Here is a 19823-nt window from a genome sequence, read left to right as displayed (position 1 = left end):
AACACAAACAATATAAAAGACGTAAGCTTCATTTATAACCATTAAAACATCAGCGAAAGTACAACAGCAACATAGATGGATGATGCCATTACAGAAATAATACAAAAGAACGGGAATATATCAAGTAAATAAAAGAACAGGCCGATGTATAATTAATAAACAATTTGAAAGATTTCAGACCTTGAAACAATGGAAGCTTGAATTAACAAAATATTTCTAATGCAGTAATAATTAAAACTACATCCATAACTTAATGAAATAAAGTATTGAAGCTATCCTTCGTCTAAAGAGAAATTATGATTGTATGATATCCACTATCAAATAAAGTTAATCACTTGTTCAGCATTATAATTCTGAGTCAGTTAGGAACTAATGTTACGCTTGCGTTTGAATGTGTACTTTTGACTCACAAATCTCAAATGCTTATTTCGTTATAGGCAGGGGAAAATTATCGTTGTTTCTTGCATACACTGCATAACTTGCCTCGCAAAACTTAATTCATAAATTTGTTTCACATTAATAAAATAAATAAATTTCGTCTACACAGGGTCCAGTGCATAATGCTTATCGAAACTTAACTTTGCAAATTCAATGGGAAAAAAATATCCAAGTGCACATTAGACCAATTTTGCGTCAAGTGAGAAATGAGACAAATTTAATAAGTAATAAAGGAAAATAATCAATATGCTTTTGTTTCTTTCAATTTGTCAGAAAAGGCGTATGATGCAACCTCAGAAATGACAGAGTCAATACATTTTCGATATAACATTTCAACATCACTGATAGCTCAAACAGCTACAGCATCTAATGAAACAAGTGCTGCGACCCTTGGAAAGAATCCGTCAGGTGGGTTCCATAACTTGTTAATGCAAGGAAAACGGTGTTGATATTCATATGCTTGGACGAAAACATTATGTCGGATCAATTTATATTTTAGTATTGTTTTATAAATAATTGCTGCTTAAATTAGAAGCTGCGAGCAATGTTGTAATAAATTTATAAATGAACAGTTATATATATATATATATATATATATATATATATATATATATATATATATATATATATATATATATATATATATATATATATATATATATATATATATATTTATATATATATATATATATATATATATATATATATATATATATATATATATATATATATATATATATATACATACATACATACATACATACATACATACATACATACATATATGTGGCTGTGCAGAAAGGTTCATTGGCTGAAGGGTTGCGGTTAATGTTGTATGGCGTAGGCTCAGCGACGTTAACTGGCGAGGATGACTCGTGACAAAGCATAAAAGATTGTAATAAAGTAAACTGTTTAATATATGGGAGAGTGTGTGTCATGGATGGATGACAAGAACATTTACTATTATCGATGAGAAACAAGTGTATGCCATTCGTTCTTTTGTAGATGAAATACGTTTCAAGTGGAATAGATTTTTTGTATTGGAGACAGTATGTCGGAGCAAAAGCTATATATTCGGCATTCTTGTTTTTCAAAGACTCCGTATTTGGGTTCAGTTTCTCGTACTGCATGAAAGTACTTGTTTAAGTTAGTTGATAGGCTTGATGTAACGGATTCTGACAATCTGAATTGTTTATGACCACATTTCTATTCGATGGTGTGGTGCTCAATTGAAAACATTCATATGTGACCAATATGTGCGCCTTGTAATTTGTGAGGTGAGCAATCTTGAATTGGGTTACAGATTCTGAAAGAATACTGTGCAACAAAAGTACAGTACTAAAAATTCCCCAACAAATTCACTGTGTCCTGTATGGACTTAAAATTCACTGACCAAAAATAGACAAATACACACTTTTTAATAGTCCAATGCCTCTTGCATTTCGCTTGAATATCGATTACCAAATGAAATACTCTAAGGTATATGACCTTATCAAAATTAATAAACGAGAGGATTTAATGAAAGGCAAAACATTACTTTGGTATCTGTTTTATAATTAATACTACCTTGGGTTTTGTTTATCGCTGAAGTCTGAAAATGTTTGACATGTGAGGAATGGATCAACATCGTAACTTGTGAAGTACATTTGATTTAGTAGAAGAGTAATACCAATGTGAAGAAGGGCTCAGATATTGGTATGTTGAGCAAATATGCGATAAGGAGTACGTTATGTATTAAAATTACTCTGATTTACAAGTCCTTCTAAATTGTGGCTGATTGCAATAGAAGGCCTCTTCCGCCATCATCATTGTCCCCAAATTTGATAATTAGCAGATTTAGTACCTAAATAAAAAAGAGGCTAATTTTTACCCTAGAACCGAACTATTAAAAACCTCTCCGCACAACTTACCTACTATCCTGCATAGACAATGATGCATGTATTTTTAAATCATTCACAACTTGCCCCGTGGGAAGATGCGCTAGAGTTTTACCAATGAGATTTGCCAGAAATAACTGAAAAAAATATGAAAACCATCAATAATATCTCTCAGCTATATAATGATATGCAAATAAAGGCTTGCAAGGAAAAAAAAACAATATAGCAAATATTATGAAGATTATTTGACCAATAAGATTGCAATGCTAACATAATTTCAGCACATTCTAACGAACATCTGAGCATATATTATTACATGTACAAAATGTTAAGGTGTCTACTGTTTGCAATGTCCTCTATATTTAACAATGATACATGTAATGAAATTTATGTCAATTCCGATGAACTTGGTTTTTATTTCAATTTTATTATTCCCGTTCTGTCATGAGATGAATTAGGTATATATTCCGTTAATGCAGTTCTCCCTCATATTCTGCCTTATCGCCGTCGTAGCAAAGTACAGAACGATGCACACCATAAATACTATATGGAAGATATGTAATCGTATTGAACAAAATCACCTAGAAAATAAAAGTCATGTGATAAAGTATAGGTGGAATGCAATAAACAAAATAAACAAAATATACAACGTATACATATTTTGTTTTGTTCACGGAAACAGACAGACGGAATTAGAGACAGAGCGACAGAGAGAGACAGAGACGGGTGGAGGAGAATTATGTGGCGCTAATTTATGAAATGTATGTTATGTCAGACAAAAAAAAAACATAAGATCAAATCTGACAATCATCTTCAAATGTCCATAATGGCGGGACTTGTGTTTGCGACCGTTTAGAATACTTCGTAACAATAAGAGGAACAATGTAAGTGAAAATACCATATTAATTACAATTAAAGAAGTTCTCAATCAATTTGAAATTAGTCAGTAATCATTCTGGCAAAAGATTTATGTATATTCTATTTAGTATCTAACATGTCCTACCATTTTGGAATTTGTGAATAAACGATACATATAGAATACAATGACGCAAACTGATGTATTCGCACGTATGACTTTGAAGCAACTTCACCTTTTCGTGAAAATTAAGATGCAAACAGCAGCATTGTATTAATCAAAATATAAGTTTATTTCGTGTGTCAAAATGTTTCGATAGGAATAACGCAAAACAAGGTATGATGTGATGTGATGTGATTTTGATTTTTAACGTAGCTTTAGCAATATTTTAGTCATATCGCTACGATGTCTGCAATGTGGCAGTTTATAGTGATGTCTAGCACTGGGGCATCATGCCGCAGACATGTAGCATGATGTCCCACCCAGTCACATTATCCTGACACCAGGCCGACCATTCCTAACACTAACCTCTTAATGCTGAACGTCAAGCGAGGCAGCTGTTAGTACCATTTTTTAAGTCTTTGGTATGACTCGGCCGGGGATCGAACCCACGACCTCCCGCATCCGAGGTCGACGCTCTAACCACTAGGCCACCGGAGCGGTCAAAACAAGGTATGAACCTTTCGCCGTTAAGGTATGACCGTACATTTGCACGAAATGTTTTCATGTTATTTTTAAAAAATATAACAAACAAATATGTGTGTAAAAATATAGAGATCAACTATACAAGGAAGCAAGAGATATACTTCTTGCAAATTGTGAATTTAAACCTATTGATGAAAACGTAAATTGTAGATAAAAACGAAACAAATTTAAAATAATTAATTGGACTCCTGCATCCATAACCAAATTAAATTAATATTTGGAAATTCAATATTTTATATTATGATCTGAAAGACTCGGATTTCGAAAACATTAAACATCTCTAAGAAAGATTTATTCAAAGGTTAAAACTTTCACAAAATGGTAATGCTTTAGCCAGAGTGACATCAACTAAACAACCTCTTACTGATCACATGTACACAAGCTCAGCTGACAATTTTTATACGTTTTGTAGCCCCAGATGTGGCTAAAGTGATTAATTTTTTTCCAGCAATTCGATTTGAAGGTTCAACGTACACACGAGAAATTGCCTTGTTCCAGTAAAACAGTAACATCAAAGTCACACACACACACATATATATATATATATATATCACATAAAAATACACATATTTGCCCTTTCAACGGAATTAAGAGAAGCGCCAGGCAACAGTGTATTGACCACGTGAATGAACTCCACCATAAGATGTAGTTATATGCCGTTTTTTGTTTGTCACAATCACATTTGGAAATCGATAAGTTTATTGTTTTCATTCAGTTTATATTCGTATTTACATTAACTTAATCAATGTAAGACACACTTATGATTTAAACATGAAAGATGATTTTTTTATGAGAAACGTAGAGCACTATAAACACATTAGCTATTTTACAAACTGAACACTGAGCCATTCAGGCATTCACGAGCTGGCATATGGAAATTATCGTGGAATAGAAACTAAGCGAATTGACGAACCAGGAAAAGGTAATTAAAATATTTTCATATAATTATATTCATATAATTCATTATTATGCTTTAATTAACATTAATACCGACCCTAAATATTCTCTCTCTCTCTCTCTCTCTCTCCTCTTTACCTTTGGAAGTTTTGACTTTATTTTACCATCATTAATGGGTCCAGAGACATCGTCGTATGACACAAGCTAAAATACAGTACGCTTGTATTTTCAAGGAGTTTCGCCCGTATCTTGCCGCGATGGTCCAGGGAGAGAGAGAGAGAGAGAGAGAGAGAGAGAGAGAGAGAGAGCGGGAGGGGTGTGGCGTTTGGATATTTTCATATTTCATTAATAATAATCGAGTTTAAGAAGAATATAATAGGTTTAAGAAAGAACAACAGCAACAAAGCATTAAATACGTTGCAGTATGTGTGCCTCGTAACCGACAAATTTAACATATATTGTCGACAGGTTATTGCAACTGTGTATCATTGATATTACGAACACTGTAGATAGATGCCAAGAAAAGTGTAGGCAGATGGTTACAACAAGCCATATTCATGTAGGTAACTTGGCGCATGTTCAGTTTAAGGTTTTCATCCGGCCCAAAATGTTTTTCTCTCTCACTCCATATTTCTGCGTATGTTGCCTCTACACATGATAGGGGAGAGGGGAACGGAAAAAAAGAGTGATTGCGATGAAATTGTGTACCAAGATAAATTTATTTATAAATTTATAAAACGGGAATTATTAATACTTGTATCGTTATTTTCATACGTCATTAATGATTAATGAGTGGAAATTCATCAATAATCTATACGTCTGCGTTGAAAGAATGTCTATATATTTGTATTAATGCGCCATGGGCATATTATAATTTGATATACTAATAGTACTGGTATATCAATTTCCTTCAACCAACATTGTAAATGTCATGTAATTTTTAACTATATATATATATATATATATATATATATATATATATATATATATATATATATATATATATATATATATATATATATATACTATTATTTAAGGTGGGTCGTGGGCAGTTTTGTGGGCAGATAAAAGTTCGTGGGCAGATTTCCATCTGCCCACGAAGCACGTCGTCCTTTTCTGCACTCTTGCCACAAATATCAATAAAATAAATGCATATTTACGCTGCTGAATGTTAAATATTCGATAAATATTCATCTGCAAAATAAATAATTGCCTTTTTACCTATTTATTTCCATTTTTTCATTAATGAATTGAATTGAATAGCACAACTTGAGTTACCTCCCATTATGTACTAGTATATATTGCACCTTAAAAATAGATTGACCCAGAAGTAGTATGTTTCAAATTTACTGCCCATGATGACAGGGGGTCGTTACAAAGAAAATCAAGGGATGGGGTTCTAACCTGTAACAATATAATATGTTAATAGTGTTACAGGTTAGAACCCAAATCTGTTGATTTTCTTTGTAACGAGCCACTGTGCCCGTGATTATTATTGTGAGAGATCAAAACTGCCCGGGAACCAGGATGTGGAGTGAATAATCTGCCAATGTCGCCAACAAGCACCATACATATATACTATTTATTTTGATATCTAAGAAGTTTTCAATAATGCTAATTAGTAACATTATAATGAGTGAGCTGTTATATGTCTTTCGAAATACCTCTATTCACTATTGCTGGTCTTGCGCCCAAACTAAGAGGATTGTGGCTGTCATTAGAAATACAAGTGATACCATTTATTTAAATCCAGGCTTAGTAAGTTCATAACTTCACTTAAGTTCATATTATATGCTGCTGCATTTTCTTCTCTCAGTCTACCATTAACAACGACAACAAAAGAAAAATGGTGTTTACTCAGAATTTGTTCCTATATTTATCAAAAAATTTGTTTTGGAACAGATATTTTGTTGGAAAAGCTGAAAGAATAAAATTGGGGGAAAATCATGATGGTATAATAATACAATTGTTTACTTATAATAAAAGAATACTAGATTTAGTGTACAACATCCTTGCAATAATTAAATGGCATTGTGAATATGCAGAACCCCAATTCTTTAATGTACATGTACTGTTTAAGGTACAAAACTGTTTTGTATACTTCATAACTTATTTCTCTAATAGTGCAAATAATAGGAGACAGAAGACATTTAGAAAGAATTAATTTGTCAAAATAAGTTAAATATCAAGATTAGTTTAATGGACGTTTGAAAATTTACTATTAAAGTAAAATTGCCTATTTTTGAGAGAAAAATCCTAATAGTAATACACGTAATTTTATTTAAATTGGCAGTAATGTAGAGGATGCTGATTTATTTATGAAATATACCATAAACGTGTGTTTCATGTTCATTACTCCAAAGTAAAATACCCAAGAACCACCTCAGAAAATCAGTAATGACATATTCACGTAAAACACAAAACACAATTCTAAAAAAGTGATGGAGATGCAGTTATCAGCTGTGAGTCACATAGCTAACACATGTTGAGTAGCAGACTGGATGATTGGTATGGAACGAATTGTATTTGCCTTGTCAGAATAGTTGGTAAAGATTTTAAGAGGACTTCCTGGTTGGAAAAAAGTGAATTGGAGAAATGTATTATTTTTTTCATCGTATGTGTCCTTGTTTCACTTCATTAATAATAATAATATGACTTTTGACAAATCTTTTTGTCCGAGTGACTCAGTGCTGATAAGTGTAAAAAAATGTCGAGGCTGCGACAGATGTGTCCTCTGTAGAAATGGGTGTTTATTAAACTAGGTCAAAATTAAGTAGTGTAAAAATAGGAAGTGGAACAATACACAATATGGAAAACGCTCGCTGTGGAAGACATTGGGCGGACATACAGACACATCAAGATGTATTTAATAAGATTCATACACATATTATATACTGTTGTATAGCTCTCCTTGTATGCTTCAGATTTATACTATAAACATTGAAGTTTGTGATACCGAGACAAACGGCAATGGAAGATGCACGTATCAAGGTTATGAAGATTGTTAAATTCACAAGCGATACAGAGTCAAATATACCAAAACTTTCATATTGCATTTTCTTACATTTCTACTATCACAGATCGATTTAGACTGATGCGAAACCTATCAATTTATATCAAATTTGTCAAAATCGGGGTTTATTTATTTATGTTATGAGTTATTCACCTGTATGGAAAACGATCGTATAGGAAGACATTAGGCGAAATGACGGACAAAGGAAGATATACTTAATAAGATACATACACATACTATTTACAGTTGTACGGCTTTAATTATATGCTTTAGATATATAGCAATAGCATCGAAATATGTAGTACGATCGCAAAACGGCAATGGTAGATTCACGTAGCAAGGATATGAAGATCGGTAAAGTCGCACCCGATATTCAGTAAAAAGAACAAAATCTTCTATTTTGCATTTTCACACATGTCTATTGGCACAGATCGATTTAGTATGATTAGAAACATATCAATTAAAATCAAATTTGTCATCTGATATAAAATGTGTCAAAACCGTTGTTTTTGCGATTGTTATGACTTATTCGCCCATATGAAAAACTTTCGTATAGGTCGGATCTAGGCGCACGGACAGACAAATAAAGACGTGCTTATTAAGATATATACACACATTTTATAATATTGTATAGTTTTAATTCTATACTTCATATCTCTAATATTAGCATCGAAGTATGTGCTACAATCACAAAACGGGAAGGGTGTATTAAAGTAGCAAGCATATGAAGATCGGTAAAGTCGCACCCGATATTCCGTAAAAAGTGGAACTTTTTTATTTTGTATTTTCACACACGTCTATTGGCACAAATCGATTTAGGCAGATGAGAACCTATATATTAATATGAAATTTGTCAAAAGCTGTGTTTGTTTACTATTGGTATAAATTATTCACCTATATGGAAACCGTTCGGATAGGAAGGCATCGGGTGCACAAACAGACATATGAAACCGTACTTAATAAGATACATACACATATTATTTAATGTTGTACATCTTAAATTATATGCTTCAAATCTATAGTATTAGCATCCAAGTATGTGCTACTATCGCAAAACGGGAAGGGTAGATGCACATATCAAGGATATGAAGATCGGTAAAGTCGCAAGCAATAATGAGTCATAAATACCAACTTTTTTATTATTAATTTTCTCGACTTTTTTTGGCACAGATCGATTTAAACTGATGAGAAACCTATACATTGATATTATATATGTCGAAATATATGGTTGTTTAAGATTGGTACAACTAATTTACCTATATGGAAAATCTTTGTGTTGGAAGGTATTTGGCGCACGGAAAGACAAATGAAGACGTACTTAACAATATATGTAAACATGTTATATGCTGTTGTTTAGCTTTAATTTTATGCTTGAAATCAGTAGTATTAGCATCGAAGTATGTTGTAACCCCCCCCCCTCCCCTTAGTACGCTACTGCAAGCAGACTTTGTCAGATGCTAAGAGACACTAATTGCTCGAAAATTATATTTTAAAAAAATATTTATGTATTTATGGACTAGTGTATTATAACCTTATAATGCGCCTTCATTTTCCATCAGGTAGGTCTCCAGGTCGAGTTGTCATGAAAAACAGGAACCAGTATCGTACATTCTTTACTAAGCGACTTCTCCGATGGTGCAATGTGTCTATAGAGCGTCCGCCTCGGATGCGAGGGGTCGCGTATTCAAACCCCGGCCGAATCATACTAAAGACATAAAAATGGTACTAGCAGCTGCCTCTTTTGGTGCCGATCATTAAGAGGTTAGTGTTCGGATTAGTCGGCCTGGTGTCAGGATAGTGTGACTGGGTGGGACAAGTTTGTCTTATGTCCGCTAAAATGCAAAAGCCTACTGAACCAAGTCGAACAGGTTACGTATTATACAACTTATTTTCGAGGTTTCAGCGCTCCCCCCCCCCTTAAATGCGTACATATATTATCAGTATACCTCCATGCTCAAGCCTATGCATTTGGGTTACCCCCCCCCCACCCCTCTATGCGTACATACTAAATGGACGGCCCCTAACCATTCATGAGATGGTATTGATTCAAATTTACGAGTGCGATTGTGATGTACGCATTTCCCTACACAAACACGGGATGGTATTATTCAACCGTACATGTCCACAAAACTATATATATTTATAGATATATGTATACAACCATGGTACATCAATTAGGTATCTAATTACATAATGACAGTGTAGTGGTTAGCAAATTTGAGAAATATACTTTTTTATTCAGACACCATGCCAAAAGGAAAGAACTAACTTACAGTTTACGCTGAACTAAATTAAATTTACTATTTTTGTTTCCAGCATGGTCGGAATATGTTTACATGTTTCATATTAGGAAACAATTTGCATTATGGCTAAGTATATCTAAGAAGGAAATAAGATGTTCTTACAAACTCTTATTTTGTTGGTGTATTGGTTACCTCTCAACATATGAACCATTCTTTGCCATCTCACGATTATAATCCGTTTGTACTTAAGCGTTGTCTCATTTGTAGTGTTAATTTTTAAATGTATACTTTGCTTGTAAAATGATCCCACTTTATATAAATGTACAAACACCGCAATCGTGATGTGCTTACAGGAATACATTCTTCTGAGTTCTACTGAAGTCAGTTATTCAGTATAATTTGTAAAACGATATGGACTGATTGATAAAAGTGACTGTTTTCTTTACTTTGGTTTGTCGCAATATTTTTCTAACACAGTACTAATATACACTGGTCACACATGACGCCGCAAAGAAGCAGTTGTAGTTAATTCTTTTTTACCTGTAGTAATGGGATTTTTACAATATATGGCTGTGGCAGATGTACGTCGATTATCAGACAATGGTCGGCTTTTGCACTATTCGCTTATTTCCCTACTTCGAGTGCGGACAGATTGACCGTTAAGCAAAATCTCAATTAATCTCTGCGATTTATGTGCAACGTACGATATTGTCCCCAGTGTTTATTTAATTCCATCATCGTTTAACAAAACTTCTTTTCTTATCCTCTCTAAATCAACTTTTGTTGACCAAAGACAATACATTTGATAAGCAAGGCAGAACGCAAAATCACATTATCCATCCACGAGTACAATGAAAATATGTAAACAAAAATAGTTAATAAAATTCCAAGGTATGTATAATATTGTAATATATTTTGGAGTATGCGCTTTTGTTTACCGCTCTCCATTTTAAGGATTCCTTATATACTTGCTTGAATATGGGAAGTCGGTGCTGGGATTATAGTCTTTAGACCAAAATAATTAGCCAATTACTAGGGGCAAACGTTACGGAGTGAAGTGTAAGTGAGTTTCAAGATGACATGGTTTACTTTTCGTGAATTCAGGTAAGAGCCGCATGAGTATCCCTGTCACTCAGTAGTCCCTATTCAAATCTAATTGCGTGAATTGATCGTGTGACTCCAGGTGCAGTATTTATGACTGGAGATTGGTAAATTATACAATGGAATCAACAGAAAAGGACTGTTCCGCCGTCGGCGGGCGCCATTTATTATTGCTGTGGTGGTAAATATGTTACAAAGTTACAGGCGAAATGAAGCTAAAAATCATGATTTAAAAGGCCTAAGGTGGCGTAGTAAAAACGGTTCCCTGTATTAGGTTGTTGAGTTGTATAGTTTCACGGCGTGAAATACTGGCGGTAAGTTACGGAAAGTTAACGAAGAGAAGCTTTGCAGTTGTGACATTGACATACAATTGGGAAGTTGGGATTTGTGGTCATGTATTAATTAGAGTAACATTACTGATAGATTGGACGCGTTGGACTTTCCAGTTTGCAGAAGTAGTTGTACAGGATTCCTTTGAATCGGGGAAACCTATGACTCGTAGCGGGATTCGCGCAAGGGCTTGACATCGCTCGGTCAAGAAACCCATTTGGTTGATACAATATTTCTTGCGTGAGCATAATGCAAATATGTATACTGGCTTGCACTGTTTTCAGCTATGATGTACGATGTTAAGATCTCAGTCGGTCAGGATATTCTTTAACAACGGTATCTTTTATCCTAACACGTCTTTCAATACGGTACCATTTACCCCTTGCAATAAAGTATATCAGTTGGAGGTTGAGGATGAACTAATCGATATTGAATTTCTCTAAGTACTGTTTGGTCAATGTTCGGATCTCATTATCTTGTTATTGCAAAAAATATATGTTGGTTATAATCAATTACACCTTTAGTTTTATGATTATTTAGACATTCTATATAAATCCAGCATGGTATCAGTTAATATTTCGACGATATTGTTATATGTGACCAGTACATTTGAACATGTATGATTATAAACAGTAAAATTAGGCATTTAAACTGTAGGAACAAAAATTCTACTGAAAAATGTTTCATCAGCATAAAAAGCTAAGGATTGTCAAATCCGATACTAGCAATATTTTATAGTACCTATATTTGCTCTTTTCAGGCCAAGTTCTCACGTAATGGCTTGTTTTAGTAGATTGCTTGTTTTTGTGTGGGGTTTTTTTTGTGTGCTCCCACACAAAATGCGCATGCGCGGAATTTATTTTCCGTTGCCATGACGTATAAAAGTTACCGGCCATGCACCAACATTTTTCTTTATACATCAGATTTGCATAACATGATTAAAAGTAGTTATACTTGAACAAAAAGAACCAAAAAAAACCTATAAAGTGTACAGAAAAAATAATTTAATTTCTCGAAATATAAGTGTACATCACTGTTACTTAGATACGATTTTCCACCTATAGAGGACGCCAGCAGGAAATGACGTACATTTATCCCCACAAGACGAAGTACTGGGGGGGGGGCCGGCACCAGACAGACCCCTCACCCCACTTTTCCAAAAAATTATAGTGTTTTATGTGTATTTATCCCCCCCCCATGTGTTGTATGTTTTATATTATGCAAAAGAATTTAGGTCAAAAAAATTTAATTCTCCTTTTTAACGGGGTATTTCTTTTAAAACCTAGTTTTATCTATAGGGCTGTTTTTCCGAATAGGTTTCCATCTTTCCATCACCTGACTTGAAATCCCTTCCCTATACTCTTGGTTGACCTTGGCTAGAGGTCGCCTATATCCCGTGTGTGCTATATATATATATATATATATATATATATATATATATATATATATATATATATATATATATATATATATATATGCTATAGTTTGTGTATGCTATATTTTGCTTCCATGTTGGGATAGCCTTTATTTTTTCCCAAATCTCCCCAGTAATCTTAGGACCTTATAATCGGATCAAGAAAAGGTTTATTTTTATTTATTTAATATATTTTTGAATTTTGGCTAAGTAACGGTGTATTATAATTTAATTAAGAAAAAGAAAACTTAATGTGTTTTGTGTGCAAATATATTGTGTCATTATTCACATATTGGATTTGTAAATTGAAATCCGCTGTACTCGAGTTGGAGTCCATACACTTTTTTATTTGCTTGTATTTCTCCCACCTAGAGTTAGGCCGTCTCAAATTATTTATTGGATTTCTGCCAAAATCTCTAAAAATGGTTGTTCTTCCCACACACACACACACACACACACACACATACACACACACAGTGGGGATTTACCGTGCAGTGCGAGAGCTGCACATTTTGAGCAAATAGAATTAGAAGAGAGACTTATTAGATCCTTTGTTTTCGTGTATGTATGTAAAGTTTCCTATATGAGGTGTTTTTCCCGACTCTTTCATAGCCCCATGACGTCATTATCTCGTACTTTTCCCATATAGTTTCTCTGTCCCGATAATTAGGATTTGTGATAGTTTACGTAATATAATTAAAGTCTATTTAATTATTTAATTTTAATTGTAATGGATAATAAAAAGAAACTGAAGCTGTTTAGGAAAATTTATAAGAAATTAAAAGGGTGGCGGCTACAGCAGATTCCAATCCGGGGTGGGGGTATGAGGGCAAGGGTTCACTTTGTGATGGTCCCCTTTAAGGGGAGATTATCCATTGCCCCATCTCCCTCCCCTTCTTTTCACCCTTTGCAGCCCCGTCCCTCCCATTCACAAATCTTCCTAGAAGTTCTTTTTTCTAATTAATTTGAAAGGATTACAAAAAAATTTGCCTATTCATTTTTTTTATGTTTATGACTTGGTCACACGCCATCATGGTTTTAGTTATGTTATCTGTTATTTTTCCTATTAAAGTTTTGTTAAAGTTGCCGTCTTGATATAAAACTTGGTTTCTTCTGTATTTTTATTTCTTGGATATCTCCATAATTAATTGTATCCTGTCTTGTTTCCTAAACTCGCACTGTGCCATCGCATGATATTTTGTGAAGTTCGCACATTTGCACATGAGATATTTTACATGTATGCATATGTCGTGTAGATATTTGAATATCAAGCTTTGTATTTTTGGAGAGCCGATGTTGGTCCAGTACCTCCAAGGTCTGTCCCAATTAACCGAGATATTTCCTCCTCTACTTTATTTTTAATTTTAGAGGTTAAATTTTCCCTTATCCAATTATATGTTTCCTTAGTTTCAATTCCCCAAAGTTCCTCATTTTCCCTATATTTACATAAAAGTTCCTTTATACTTCTAAAGGTCCTTGTTGTTTCTAGTCTTTTTACCAGTTTATTATTTTTGTAGATGTCACTTATGTTTTTCATGCTAAAACCAAACCAGTAAATGTATAAAGCTTCCTAAGGGGTTTTGGGTTGGATATTTACTTCTTTTACATTATAAATTAAATACTAGAGAGGAGGCCTAACTCGAATCGGGAGAAACACAAATAAATAAAGAAAGAAAGTGCGGACCCTGACTCGAATACAGCCTACCTCATTTTGAAAATAGACTTTAATGTGAGAAACGCCACACCATAGTCAATCACATAAAACAAAAGGTTTTATTTTAATTTCAAATGGTAGTATACCGTTCATCTCGCCGGAATTCTAAATTGCAAATTAATTCAAAAGCAACTAAATTTATACCAGGACAAACAAATAAATTTGAAAAGTCCATAGAAAAATATATATTAAGACAACAGAGACAAATTTGACATAGTATTGCTGTCCCTACACACAGACTATATAGCATACACACACCATAGCATTGATACACATAGCATACACGAAACATAGAAAATTCTTGACAAAGATCACTAAAAATCAAGGATATGAAATCTGAAAATGGGAATAAGACCCATGTTTCAGACTACTACCCTTTAGAAAACACTAGGACTAATTATAAACTAAAAGTTTGATCAAAATTCCTTTTTTAAACTTTAAACAAGCACACACATCTTGGGGTATACAAGAGTACATGAAAACACTTTATTTTTTGTGGGGGGGGTCATCTGTCTGGTGCCCCCCCCCCATGATACTTTCGTAACTCATACTAGCGAAAGATTATCATTTGCACTCACATTGTATGTTCTTTAAAATAATGATTTTTTTTATTATTTGCGAGATATCGTCGTATAGTTAACCTGGATACAATATAATCTTGGTCCGTTTGCACCTTGAAACTTATCATGCGTGAATGGCAGGCGCCTTCAAGCAATCTGGTGATATTTTCGTCTCTTTTGCGATATTTTTTTTATCTGACATTAGCGATACACACACAGTAAGGATGCATACGCATGCCGGCATCCGCTACATTTACGGAGTTTGTTGATATATTTTGTTCTGTAAATTTCGCATGATGAAAAAAGAAGGAATACATTATAACAATGCAAGGTTAGTTTCTTTTATTTTATTTTCAATCAAGTGTTTGTTTATTGTACCGTGCCCGGGCGGGGTGGGATGGGGGGGGGGGGGCACAAATTCAACACAAAATTAGTTCCTTTCTTATCTGCATGGAATAATGGAGCAAATATGATTGACGATATTGACTAGTAATAACAAGCTTTCAATTTACGCGCGCACACACGAAGACAACTTGAAAAATAGAAACAAACAATAAAATTAACTGGTAACTTCGCACTTGCTCAAGGCTTTGTAGTTACAATTGGGGGGGTCTGTGCTATTATCTGGTTAGGCATGACTATTTCGCAGAAATACAAACAAATCTTTTGAGATGAGCATAAAATACAATTATTTCTTTTCCTCCATACATTTACGATGCTCTCAAAGGACCCACATATTTAGGTAAAAGTATGACCGTTACCAGGCGTTACCGAGTTGAAAATATGCCGAGTAAACTTACGAATTACGCCACGTACAATGTATAAACAATACTTGGCAACTTTTAATGATAAAAGATGGTGTTTTTATTTATTTACTTATTTATTTAGTTATCAGAACTCTTTCAGAATAACAATGTAACTGCCGATTATACAGCTCGCCTCTAAGAAGATTTTCGTAGTTTCCAACTGCCATGCATAAAATAAGTTTATGCCAAAGTGATGGTGACCTACAAAATGTTGGCCATTGTCACAGGGCATAAAATTCATAAAACAATAAAGAACATTCCTTTTTGTTCTACCAAAGCAGCGGAACCATAATGAGTTGATAAAACACAAGGATATTTGTTGTTATTTTGCAAACCATTGCTAATAAAATCAGCTTCAGAAACTATTATTATTGTCCGCCCTAGAGGAAAGATTTTACAAGGTGGAAATCACTGACTGTCAGTATCCCTGGAATGACAACCAGTATGACAACTATAACTAGTTTGTGCATCAGTAAATAATCTTGAGTAGCCACTGCACCTGAAATGCGTGCAGTCCATTCATCGAATACCTCCTATTCATTCATTGTATAATACACATTTTACTTACTAAGAATACCCTATCACAGTATAAATGTTTAGTCATAAATCGGGAAAGTTTACAACTGTATATGCATATTTATTTCTATTTTAACCGTACTGTCGTAAAGGTACTTCTGTGGAGGCTAGTGTGTATATGTCATGATGAAAGCTTATGTCATTAACAGTTTTCTATCTTTGCTCTTTACAAAAAATCAAAATAATAAGACTTTCGTTCATCTTTTGTTAGATTTCATATTTTCTTGAGAATTTTTTTAAAAATGTATCTGGAAAGTAAACATAAAAAATACGATAATTTAAAAAATGAAATTTGGGTCTCCATCTAAAGAATTTGTATATTCTTAGTTACTACTCAGTAATTTTTAATTATTCATAAATGATTGTAAGATAAATTAGTTTTACAATGTAAAAGTGCGAGTTTGCTCCATTTACAGAAGGGTTTACTTGCTATTCTCTTTGTATAATTCTCCCAGCTTTAAACTACAGATACAGAACATTACATAAGACAGCGAATTTCAGTCTTAACCTAAAGCTCGATGCTGGAGAAGAGGTCACTAAATTACCGTTTCCATAGTTACACACTGGTCAGATAGAGCAGTCTCCCGCAGGTATCATTCCCTATAGATGAATTAGAGGCCAAGTAAACTGCCTTCATTTCATAAGCTATACTAGTGTAGTATAGATGAAATAAGTGTTAAATTGCAAAAGTTGTCTCTTTTGTAACCAAAGTGCAAATCAATAAAGAAATATAATGACATGTAAAATTACATGAACAGCAATGAAGGATCTTTTCACGAGAGTCGCAAAAGATTGAAACTATTTAACGAATTTCATAAATTTCATTTTAAATAATCTTAAATGTAAGATTATGTTATGTGTATCACATGACAGAAATGATATTCAATAAAAAGCATAAAAATGGGTTACATAATTGACTTTAAATTACATTCGTCATTACACCTTCAATTCATATGTCGTCATGCCGGCATTTGCTGAGTTATTGGGTGTTATTAAACGTATCATATAGTTACGTATGATACTGGAAAATATCATATGGGTATATTAATCTTAAGAGGAGCAACATTGGCTCAGTGGTTAGCGTCTCAGACCTGCGACCGAAAGGATGCAGGTTCAACCCCTGCCATCGGATCAAATCCTCGACCTTATTGGAAAATAATGAGATAACAAGTACATTCTACAAAGACATGGAACCTATTACCTCCACTAAAACGTAAAAAATGATCATCTAAATTTGCAACAAGTGATCAGGAGAAGTGCGACATGTTGAACTCGGAAGTTTGATATGTTACACGTTTAAAAAATTATGATAAACAGTTACCACATTTTGAAGTTAGAAATGAAACTTTTATTTCTGCCATCATTATATATAAACAAGAAATTATAGATGTAGTAACTAGTCTTGACCTAAACAAAACCGCTGGAACCAATCCAATAAGTAATAAACTTGTACAAGTATAGTTGAAGAAATGTATGTTCCATTGCAAATACATTTCAATAAATCACTCCCAGCCAGCGTGTTCCTAACACAGTGCAAGCTAGCGTATGACATACCGATGTATAAGAAAGGAGATAAAACACTACAGTCTAAATGCAGACTAATTGTTGACTTCAGCTAAATTATATACACTATTCATAAGTCCAACCTTAGAATATACTTCTGGAGTCTGGGATAATTGTTCTATTGAAGATTCGGAAAGATCAGAATAAAGGGGGGAAAATCAGATGGAAGATGCACGGATCGTTCCAGATCTATACCCATTAATTCTTCTAGATAGTCTCTTTATGCGGAAACTGCTTGGTTTGCACAACGAAGGAAAAGGAAGAGATTATGCATTATGTATTCGATTATAAATACTCAAGTACCTAACTATTTAAACGAACTTCTTCCACAAAGGAGATATGAGGCATCTAATTATCGTCTACGTTACTCTCAAAGTATCACACCAATCTCAACCAAACTTTATATTTTCACACGACCTTTTACCATATACGATTCGTCTTTAGAACTCTCTGCCTGATGATATCCGAAATCCTCCAAATCTTTCTATTTTTAAGAAGCGTTTCTCTAATTTAACTAACGTGTCATCACACAAGCAGAAAGACATCTTATTGTAGGTGAGTAGTCACGTCACTTTGCAATGATAAATCTAGACTTAACCAAGAAGTGTATTGAAAGGTAGAGCGAAAGAGCTGGGATCTTTGGCATTAGGTAAGAGGCAATAGACAAAGTGTTCAACTTCTTCATTATCATAAGCACATGCACACGTGAAAGAGTTAACTAAATTCACCATGTAAAGGTCGGATTTCAGGAGACTACCTGCTTGTCTAAGTTTAGTATGTAGGATATTAAGGTGACATTTGTCAGTAGCGTAATTTTAGCGTGATGACCCGTTAGTTGAATTAGAAAAACGTTTCTTAAAAACAGAAAGATTTGGAGGATGAGAAACCTATAAACTGATATCAAATGTGTTAACATCGGTGGTTCTTTACAATTGGAATGACTTATTTGGTTATATACAAACCATCAAAAAACGGCAAGGGTAGAAGCGGGTAGCAAAGATATGAAGATCGGTAAGTCGCAAGCAATACCGAGACAAAAAAGGCAACTTTCAAGGTAGCATTTTCACACATTTATATTGACACGGGTCGTTTTAGACTAATGAGAAACCAATAACTGGATATCAAATAGGTCCAAATCTTTGTAGCTTTTTTTACGATTAACATGACATATTTAGCCTTATAGAAAACGATCATGTTGCAAGGATATAGGCGCACGGACAGAGAAATGAAGATGTACTTAATAAGATACATACACATAATTTTTACTGTTTTATTGCTTAAGTATATGCTTCATATCACTAGTATCAGCATCGAGGTATGTGATACCATCGCAAAACAGCAATACTAGAGGCACGTAACAAGGATATGAAGATTTTTAATGGTAAAGTCGCAAAGGATACTGGGTAAAATATATAAACTTTTCTAGGTTGCATTTTCACACATTTCTGTAGGCATAGATCAATTTAGACTGATGAGAAACCTACCAAATAATACCAGATTTGTCAAAATCTGTGTGTGCTTACGATTGGTATGACTTATTTGACTCTAAGATAAACGTTCGTGTTGTAAAGATCTAGGAGCACTAACATTCAAATGATTATCATCGAATTATATGGTACCATCTCAAAGCGGCAAGGGTAGAGGCACGTAGGTAGAATATAGAATATGATGATCCGTTGATGATCCGTAATATCGCAAGCGACACCAAGTAAAAAATATCAACTTTTTTA

The 19823-nt window shown here is 33.8% G+C and overlaps 1 protein-coding gene across 1 annotated transcript in view; it reads left to right on the top strand.

Annotated features, from left to right (window-relative positions):
- LOC149791801 (uncharacterized) overlaps nt 1-19823 on the top strand; it is a 68656-nt gene that overhangs the window by 11532 nt on the left and 37301 nt on the right. Inside the window, exon 6 of the mRNA XM_089969272.1 lies at nt 712-846. Within this exon, the coding sequence (XP_089825398.1) occupies nt 712-846 (135 nt within the window). The remainder of the gene's footprint in view (nt 1-711; nt 847-19823) is intronic.

This window comes from Sinohyriopsis cumingii, chromosome 9 (assembly GCF_028554795.1).
Source record: "Sinohyriopsis cumingii isolate HCF-2022 chromosome 9, ASM2855479v2, whole genome shotgun sequence".
Taxonomy (NCBI): Eukaryota; Metazoa; Mollusca; class Bivalvia; order Unionida; family Unionidae; genus Sinohyriopsis; species Sinohyriopsis cumingii.
The sequence above is the reverse complement of the archived record's forward strand: the minus strand, read 5'-3'. Positions and strand labels throughout refer to the sequence as shown.